This window comes from Dermochelys coriacea, chromosome 1 (genome assembly GCF_009764565.3).
Source record: "Dermochelys coriacea isolate rDerCor1 chromosome 1, rDerCor1.pri.v4, whole genome shotgun sequence".
NCBI lineage: Eukaryota > Metazoa > Chordata > Testudines > Dermochelyidae > Dermochelys > Dermochelys coriacea.
The window spans coordinates 161674558-161684841 of record NC_050068.2 but is presented as its reverse complement, the minus strand read 5'-3'; the positions used below and the strand labels follow the sequence as shown (position 1 = coordinate 161684841).

At 39.0% G+C, this 10284-nt stretch overlaps 1 protein-coding gene across 1 annotated transcript; it reads right to left on the bottom strand.

Annotated features, from left to right (window-relative positions):
• Positions 1 to 205: 205 nt before the first annotated feature.
• VPS26C (VPS26 endosomal protein sorting factor C) lies at positions 206 to 9970 on the bottom strand. Its single transcript, XM_038386865.2, has 5 exons — positions 9590 to 9970; positions 6244 to 6318; positions 5140 to 5290; positions 4672 to 4824; positions 206 to 3184 (listed from the first exon to the last, which is right to left on the bottom strand). The coding sequence occupies exons 1-5, from the start codon at positions 9650 to 9652 to the stop codon at positions 3102 to 3104; spliced, it is 525 nt and encodes a 174-aa protein (XP_038242793.1). The 5' UTR covers positions 9653 to 9970; the 3' UTR covers positions 206 to 3101.
• Between the last annotated feature and the right edge of the window lie 314 nt (positions 9971 to 10284).

Here is a 10284-nt window from a genome sequence, read left to right as displayed (position 1 = left end):
AATGATACTCCTCTAATGGTATGAAGTAAAGAGATTTGTTTAAAATTAATCAGTATTAATGGTTGTGGTTTAAGTGCTAGATCATAGTTGTTTCAGTGAGATCAGACAGTTTTGGGGACTTTCAAGTTTGACCTATGGGATACTGCTGAAGGGCTTTGAATTAATAGACGATTGAGGGCTGAGAAAAAGTCAAGAAGTCGCAGCCTTTTCTGGATGCTTCTTACTTACCAGTTTTAATGCTGCTAGAAGTAAAGAAACTGTCACTCTACTGCAGGTCACATTTTAAGTTGCGCCTTGGAATTTGACCAGCTCTGCTAACATTTGAATATAGATGAGCAGAGTCTTCAACTTTAATTCATGGTAAAGGTTAATCTGTCAAAAAGCCCCAAACCCCTCTGTAGTGGTGAAAAAAGACTATGAAAAATGTAAATAAAGTACAGATGAGAGTCTTTGGGCTTCCACCAATCCCTAATTCAGCAGAGTGGAAAAACAATGTCTTAAAAAAAAAAACCACCTGATAATTTAAGGTTCTGGGACCCCCAATTACCATCTATCCACTCTCAACATGAGGGCAAAAATCTATTGTTTATGCTGTAAACAGTACAAAATATCTGGACCACTGTGTTCGAAGAACCCAGCTAGAGTCTTTCATACCTGAACAATAAAGAAACAGACGTACAGTGAAGCACAAGGGAGATTATATACACATGACTTCCTGCTAATCATAGCTTAGTTTTTGTAGGACAAGCTTCCCCCCCCCCCCCCGCATCTTTTCAGCCAAATGGCTTAGTAAATGGAAGGAGAGGACATATGTGCTCTCTATTCCCTAAGGAAAATAGTGTTTCTTCTATTACACTGATATTCCTAGCTGAAAGAGTATCATCCATGTAGCGAGATTAACTGGGAGCTTTAACATGCTCCCATCTCCAGTAGATCCAGAATAATCTTCATAGTTTGTCTCACACACGCCAGTAGGTGTCACATCTGAAAAAGAACTTCAGTGGGATGATCTAGGTTGGTGTAGTTCTGTGCTGGAGGGTGAAGGTCAACTGTTCCTGCTGTGAAAATGTCAGTACTCCCTAAACTAAATGCAGGATTCATAATAGTGTTATTTATATATTGTTTCTATTAGATGTTCATTACATGCTTACAAAAGATCCCTAAAAATCTGTAAATTCACATGGCCATTTTGGTACTGGCCAATAGCTAGCAGTCTAGTATCATCCCGCCTCTTTGAAAGACACAGACATCATTTCCCCCCAAATGATCCTGTGATAATATTTCCAGATCACACGCAAACATTGTTTTTGCAGTGGTTAAGGAGAGGATTTTGAACTATTTAATGCCAAAATGTTGTGCTGATACTGCAAGTTGTTAAAACTAGATTTTTAGAAGTTCAGGTTTTTATTCCTAAAACATGGAAACTGCTGAACAAGGATTTTGCCATTAGCCAGAGCAGAGGCCTGAATAGCCAGCTGGAAAATTTAGTATTTTTCTGTTGGATGAAGGGAGGTGTAAAGCCAAAATCAGATGTTTTGTCAAGTGTCTTTACTTCAAGATTGAGTTAACATTTTAGATGCCTGCTCATTTTGCTTTGCAGTGCCTCTTCCTCCTCCCCCTCCCTGACTGTTTCATTTGCAAATGTACATTCAGAAAAAGCACACTTTGCCTTTATACGTACTTTTTCTTACATTATCAAAAACACAATTCTTCCTACACCGCCTCCCCAAAACAAGACTGTCTCCTGGTCTAGTTCCTGCTGTGGCAGCTTAAGGGTGTCTACCCAATAAAGATGTGCTAACTAAAAAGGCAATGGAGGGCTTTTATCAGAAAATAGTAAAAAAATAAATAAATAATTTAAAAAAAAATCATTTCTGCCTGTTGCATTTCCCCTACCCCCAACCCCAACATAGTTATGTGTTGACATATTCAGCAAATGTCAACTAACCCTTCCAATGAAAGGGGAAGCAACTAGTAACTGGCTCAGATAAAGTTAAAGTTAATTACCCATATAATACCATATTGCATGCAAAAGATTAACCGGGGTGGCCAAAACATAAATATGTTTATGCAGTCTATAGTAAAGTATTCTTCCTGTGCCTGACTTTATTGCAAGGTAGAAGCTAGTCTACAATATAGCAGCCAAGCATAGTGACAGCAGCTTTCATCCAATTGCTCTTGTGGCCACAAGAGCAAAGCAAGGACCCACATTTTCGCACCACAACTAGATAGTAGGTAAAGAATTCACTAGTCAGGGGAAAAGAAATTAACATGGAATGGCTAATCAAGCGCAGGAGGTCTGGCACAACTGCAAGCTAGAACCTCTTGACAGGTTGGTCCTCGCACTGCATTAGAACTTATGCAAGTAACTGACCAAGTTAACTAGAGTGTGATAGTTTTATCAACTTTGTTACAACAAAAAGCTTTTGCTCTGAGGTTGTTCCCCCGATTAATAGATTCATTTCCTAATCTAACTGAAACAAACATACTTAGTTTCCTTTCACTTCATATTCTTTGTGTGATGCTGATCCAATAACACTGTGTTCCAATTCTGTAGCACCATTCAATAAAACATTTCCTGAACATTAGGTCTTCCAGCATCCATAGGATGATGAGGCTTAGGAAACATCTAATCTCACAGTCTCTCCTTCAAGGACCAATACATAGCAGGGCCTGTTAGCTGTTTAGATATAAGGATCCTTATAAAAGAAACATTTAAAGCGTTAGCACAAGTGTTAAATTATGAATTAATCATAGAAACTTACTGGGTGTTGTGCACATGACAGGAATGTGCAAAATACATCCCTTAAGAGTTCTTAAGAAAAAAAAAATAGAGAAAGGGAGGCATGGCTGTTGAATTCAAAGAAATACCTGGCAGGAGTCTCAGCAGAAAAGCGCATTCACTAATAATATCAGAAGATAGACAAAATGTTTGGTAAGAGTTACAGAGAAATGCATTCCCTTCCAACACAGAAGTCAATAGTGGGATGAGCAAATGTTTTAGTCCTTCAATTAAAATAAGCTTGAAGACATGAACTGAATTTCCAATTGGTAGCTGAAGAATTTCCTTGTTCCTCCATTAGCAATTCTCCTCTGGATATTCACACCCTGCAGAGCTTCAGTGGGAAATTCTCTGTGATGAGGTGATCATCATGCAGGAGGACAACAATGTTAACTTCAAACTCTAGGGAAAAAGAGAGCTCTGGTATTAACTCAAATTGTACAGTAGAAACAACGATAATTCTGTGGCTCCTGCTCTCAGCTGCCTTCACCTTAGATAAATCTTTCAAGCTGTTTTTAGTGTTCTAGGATTATCTGTTGCTAGATGATTCAACACTGTAGAAAACAACAGGGTACTATAAAATGACCAACTTCTCCAGCCTATTTGTCAGCATATAAGTAGCTCCATAAAAGATACGATTAATTGCATTAGTGGTAGCCACCTGTCTAGCCATTATTAGCTAGTAATTTACTGTTGGCATCATAGTAAGAAGTAGATCTTGATGAGCAATTTGAAGGAGTTTAGGGTAGTGGTTCTCCAAACAAATCCATAGGAGGGCATTGCACATATAAAAGAGCACATATAAGAGAAGCACAAAAATGGATGATCAAAGTTGTTGAAGCAGAGGATATGTAATTGGAGATGATACTAAGATACAAAGGTAGATAAGTAGGGAGGAGCTAACTTGTGGAGGGTCCTAAACACAAGCATAAAAAGCTTATGTAGTGGAAAAGGAGAAGCGATATAGGGGATAGATTCAAAAGAAGAAAACTTGGCTAGAACTATGGATTATGAAGATGATTTTAGCAGAAACATTTTAAATGTCCATAAGTAGAATATTTAATGAAGTTGTCAGGAAGGAGGGAGGCAACTGTAATATTCAGGACTGGAGATAAGGGCCTAGACAAGAGTTTTTGTGGTGTACATCAATCTTGGCAACACTATGGAAGAAGAAGTTGACAGATTTGGATATGGCCTGGCTGTGAGTCAATAGAGTGGAGTCAAAGACAACCCCCAACTTCCAGGCCTGAGTGACTGGGAGAATGGTGGGTGTGTCAGCGATGACAGAAAGGGATAAAGGAAGGAAAGCATCACTTTTCAGCATTTTACCCTCAGAATTTCCTGCTGCTCTTGAGAGCTGTGGGTGTTCAGCATATTTAATCCCTACCGGATCTTTGCCATTAAAACTGCGTCTCCCAGAGAATTTTCCTGGTCGGAGTTAGTTTAGTTCCCTTACGTACGAAACCACTAAGAGTAAGACAACAATATATGCTAGACAGAGAACTTAGTTCTGAATGGAGAAGGTTATAGCTAAAGGAATGGTATAATGGTTTTTAATGAGACAAATTGCTTGATATATTTAGTATTCCCTAAAGCTAGCGGACTAACAGGCTTGGAGCCTGAGTCCTCTTTATCCACAACAGGTACAGTTCAAAGAACAGTAGTGCTGATTTCCCCACATTGCTCTGGTAATATACTTCAACCCTGGTATGGGACTACCTCTGTTGGTAAGAAGGTCTCCTTGGTCTCTCTTGCAAAGCTGCTCATTAGTGTCAGTGGTGGTAGTTTGTATTGTGGCCCCTTGCCCACTAGAAACCAAACTGAAACTAGCAGCTTGTTTCACATGGATTCTGAAGGTACCAATATTTCAAAAATAGCTGGGTTCTTACCAACTTTGAAATTTGTAGTTTCCAACGTAGGGCAAGTGAACAACCTGGGGAATACCATGTATATTGGAATAGACAAACTTCTGCAGACATCCCCATCAGCAATCTGAATATTCTGAATCTCTGTAGCATCTCTAGCATAACCTTCAGCACAACCTGGAGAAAACAAGTATTAGGGTGAAGGAAAAAAAAGTAGCACTAATTCTACTAGAAAGTTACTAAACATAGTTCAAAGACTAGAGGCATTAGCCAAAAACCAAACACCCTTCCTTTTACCCATTAGAGCTTTGACTTTACGACTGTTTAACAATTACATCTGAACACCCTAAAAAAGATAGGGTGCATCAAAAGTAACTTTTGCAAATGATTTCTATTACTGCTTTAGATAAGTGTGCTATGTCCATTTAGAATATAAATATTCAGATAACCAGTGTGGTATATTCAGATTTTAATTTACATGAAACAACCTACCACAGGTTTCCACACGTACTAACTGTAGCTCAATACTTTTAACTGCAGCTTCTGCATTCTCCACCACCAACTCCCCAGTTAGTGGTTGTGTAATGATGCAGTTAGTCGAGTTGAGATGACCTTTGATGAGAAATTTTGGGAGCGAGGTTCTCTAAATGTGAGTGGGAAAAAAAGTCACATGACTAATCATAAAAAGCATAGAGAATGCTAAGTAGGCAAAACCACCCTTTGAGGAAAAAAGCAGCATAAGAATTACTGAAGTACATAAAAACCCTACATTAAAAGATTATTACAGTTGGAAAGTCAGGCTCCTTAAAAGTTAGAAAATGCCAGGATCAAGCTTGCCTGTGCAATGTTAATGGAGCCCCCTTGAGTGTAAGCATTGTGATACATTCTTTAATTACATGGCAACATTTTTTTCCCCCACTAGGTCCCTGCACAGGATGGGGGACTGCGAATGAACAGGATCTTGAGTGAAGGAGGCTGTTGCCTGTAGGACATCTGCTTTATTTACTGTGGCAGTTGGAAGGTGTTTAGTGAATGAGGCAGGGGATTGCAGGGAGAGAAAGGAGGGTCTCAGGCTTAAGGCAATTGGATGCTGCCCTGAGAACTGGACTCTATCCCTGCCTCTGTCACCATATAGCTATGTGACAATGAGAAAGTCATTTAAGCCAAAAGTGATTAATTGTGTGTTCCTCATTTTCTGGCGCCCAGCTTGAGATGCAGGGGTCTGATTTACAGAAGTGCTGAGCACTCACAGCTTCATCTGAAGTCAATGGGAGCTCTTGGCTACCATATTCCACTGACTTGGTTGGTTCCCAGTAAGGGGGAAATAAAAAAAAATATAATGCGTAACCATTACTGGGGAAAGCTCTGTTAACAATACAGCTTCAACACAAAAGAACAAGTGACACTGCTGTCCATTAAACATATTGCTTAGCATGTCAGGAATCAAAATTGGCAAAAGAGGAGAGGAAGAACTATGACTAGCTGTGGAGCAGAATCTAATAGTAGCCACTGATCTCGCTCCTCACACCAGTTCACCCTAGAGACAAGAGAGTCACTCAACACCATTTAAGGCATTTTTTAAAACAAAAGGTTTACCTCTTTAACATTCTGTAAGGTTTCAGGTGTAATTGTGAAGTCCACTGGGCTTGGCATCAACTTCCCTTTCTGAGGCTGTAATGTAATGAAAAGGTAGGATTGATATTGGACACTCAGTATATAGAGTTTACATAATGTACACACATCGAATCATGAAAATAATCCCTTTTCACATGCCATTACTTGCAAGACCGGTTTAGAAGCTGACCTAATCACTTTACAATGTTTAACTTCGAAATAGTCTTTAGAGAACTAGGTGTAATTCTTTTAATAAGAAATTGACCCATTTCATGTAAAGTCTATTAGATGTTGCAAGAAACAAGGACATGGATTATGACATGAAACAAACACAAGTCACCAGGTGTTACAAAACAACCACATTTTGACCTTTTAAACTATCCTTGCCATTACTGCAATAAACCATGACAGGATTTGAATTACTAGGCTATTGGTGCCTGCCCTGGGCATGCTGTGTTTTGAGTCACAAGGTTAAGTGCTCTAAACCAATAGCCAACTAATGCACACCTTGCCTTGCTGTTAAAGTAGGACTCTTGATTTTACATATCAATGCTGACTTTTTTTAAAAAAAGTTTTGTGTGAGGTCTGATGCAATGTGTCCTTCCAGTATTACTCAGCCCTCCTATAATGACAGGTTTCAGAGTAGCATCCGTGTTAGTCTGTATTCGCAAAAAGAAAAAGGAGCACTTGTGGCACCTGAGAGACTAACGAATTTATTAGAGCATAAGCTTTCGTAGGCTACAGCTCACTTCATCGGATGCATGAAGTGAGCTGTAGCTCACGAAAGCTTACGCTCTAATAAATTTGTTAGTCTCTAAGGTGCCACAAGTGCTCCTTTTCTTTCAGCCCTCCTAGTAAGCAGATTTGAGAAAACAGTAGGGAAAGTTATATACACACTTCCTCTATTATCCTGAGCTTATTGATTGTTTTTCTAACCCTCTCTATCTGAAGTTCCCTACCTGCACCATTTGAACTCCCTAACTCCGCCCAGTGAGAGCTCTTTCAGAAGCAGGTTATGGCCCAGTAGCTGTTTTTAAACTTACTGGGTCAGATCCTCAGCTGGTGTAATTCAGTGTTGTTCCTCTGATTTTGCCAGCTGAGGATCTATGTTTTTTTTAATATATATTTGGAATATTTAACAACCTCCTAGTTTAGATTTTACTGTAGAAAGTAAGTTTAAAGTGACTTAAAAGGCCCTGAATTGCTGCTGAAATAGCAATGACACTTTGTGCAGAAAGGACAACATAATTGTCATTTTAAATCTTCAGTAACTGCCTCTCTTCACCCTCATTCCAATGAGGTGCCTTATGTTTGTTCAACTCCATTAACATTTCAGCAAAGCTTCCGTTTAAAATAAGTGTAAGGATTTGTTGTGTGCCAATCAGTGATGAGGGTCCCAGCTGTGCACTCTTAGGGTTGGTGCAGTGCTGTATCATCATCAGAAGGCCCAACTTTAACTTTGCGGTTGTTTTACTCTCCATTAGTTTGCGTCCATAGTAGTTTCTTGTGTACAACAGCAAAACTGGGAAACTGCCAGCCATAAATAAATTCATATTTTCAGTAATGGGAAAATACAGTTGACAAATTCTGGCAAAGGAAATAAGATTAAGGGAAATAATATTGTGTACTGACAGTGAGAATTTTATGTACAGTAGAACCTAATTAATTCACACTGACTGGGAGACTCACAGTGAATTACTGAACTTTGAACTAATGAGTGTTATACTCTGAACAAGAAATAAAGCAAGGATACTGCGTAATATGTAAGCTGCTCATTATTTTGATAACTGTGGCTTATTTATAATACTTCATAATGTACTAGTAAATGTAGCATAATACAATTTTTCATTTTACAAAATGTAGGAACAAGATCTCTACAGTGTCTTGCTATTAAATCTTTGCTGATAGGAGCAATTTTTGTACATGTTATTGAAGTTCTACTGTATTAATTTTCATCACTGATGACGAGAGGAACAAAACATCTTTAAGTATATTAGAGCTCTTCTTAAAGAGCTCCTTACAGGAGCTAAGCATCATGTGTGTTCTAGCAAGTTTTGGGTGGAAGCAAATGTATTTTGCTTGTTAAATTTGTGCAGATTATATTGCTTATACATGTGCTCTGCACACATCTATAATCAATACAAATCACAGTTGCACCCATTTTACTGAACGTGTTCCTGATGAAAGGCAAAAGCAGTTCATGCCATACAGCTAAAAATGTGGGCCCTGATTCTGCAATAAATTCCACACAGGTGCAAGGGTCCACTTGCACAGAACTAATTGCAAAATCAAGGCATTAGTTACAATAGTCATTTCTGAGCCTACCACTATCTGTGAACAACTTGATGAGAACAACTTGTTTAAGACACCAGCTTTATGTGGTCCCTGTAGGCATGTCTACATTTCAATTAAAAACCAACGGCTGGCTGGAGTAGACGTTCGGCTCTGGGACCCCCCAAAGTTTGAGCTCCAGCCCAAGTGTCTACACTGCAATTAAACAACCCCTTACCCCGAGCCCAAGTCAGCTGACACAAACCAGCCACAGGTGTCTAACTGCAGTGTAGACAGACTCTAAGAGGCTGTAAACTTGTCTCCAACTTGATGCAGGCCTATTTCCACACCTAGAGTATGGGACCTAAATCAATAATTTAGGCATTTAAATACAAGAGACTTGATATCTTCCCTCCACAGATGCTGAGCACCCAAAGCTCTCAACCTCCAATGGGAGCTCTGGATGCTTAGCACCTGGGGGAGGGAGCATATGAGAGAGAGAGAGAGAGAGAGAGAGAGAGATCATCCAAAAGATACAGTACTTAAGGGAGCACACATCACCACCATCTAGATACTGAGTAGAGCAGTATGTATCTAGGAGATGAAGGGAACAAGCAGAGAGAAGGGGAGGAATGAGTGAGGAAACAGGAGGTTTTCACCACATAGCAAACTCATCATCCAAAACATATTTGAGTCAGTTAGAAGAGTACATTTAAAAGAAGTTAAGGTGAAAAGGTTATGTAAATTATAGCACAATGAGATCCTAGTTCATGTCTTGGATGCTAGGTGCCACACTAATACAAATAGTAACACAAATGCTTGAAGCCTGAATATTGCTTACTTCAAAACATAAAAGAAAGCATGACAACAACCTTCCCCCCCCCCCACCCCTTCGGTCTTATGCCTTGTTAATATAAGAGGACACATACAAGTTACACCATTACATCTTGTGATCACCATAGAAGACTGGGCACCAAACTTTGCTAAACAGAACAAACTGCAGAGGTGAAAATCTCAGCTAGTTGAGAGAGTTAAATCTCTCTATTTTCCAACTTACTGGTGCATGGACAATGAATTCACAAGTCTTAGTCAGGTCCTTGGCCAGTAGAGAACGTCGCATATCACATCGAAGGGTATACTGTGAGAAAGAGTGGGGGATAGAAGAGTCTTATCAAAGCTTTCTTCCATCTCCAGCATGGACAGAGAGAAATCATTCTATAAATACAAAGTCTCACTGGCTATTTATATTAACATTCCATTTATAAGTAGTTTATTAACAGGTCAGTAGGCTACTTATATATTCTTCAATAAATTGTTAATTAATGGTTATAATGTGCTGTAGAGTCCAACAGGTTGCTTATAACCATCTATATCAATCTAACAACCCTATAAACATCTATTAATCATTTATCAGCTCTTTATAAACTGAACCTTAACGAAGTGTAACCAGTGAATATCTGTACAGCAATAATGCTAGAGACCTCACTCAGGAGCAGGCCTGATTGCTCTCAATGCTGATCACATAATAGAAAGATACGTTTCCTACCCAGAACAACTTACAGTCTGTTTTGTTTACTCTACTAGTAAAAGAAAAATGAATACAGAGTAATAGTAGCTACTCCCAGCTGAAGAATTGTCTTTACGTATTTGTTTAGTGCAGTCATTATTGGCAGAATTCTCTCCAAAACCTGTCTGCTATATTAATGAGGAAACTGCTTAAAAGACTGCAGTACTAATACTAATCAACAGATA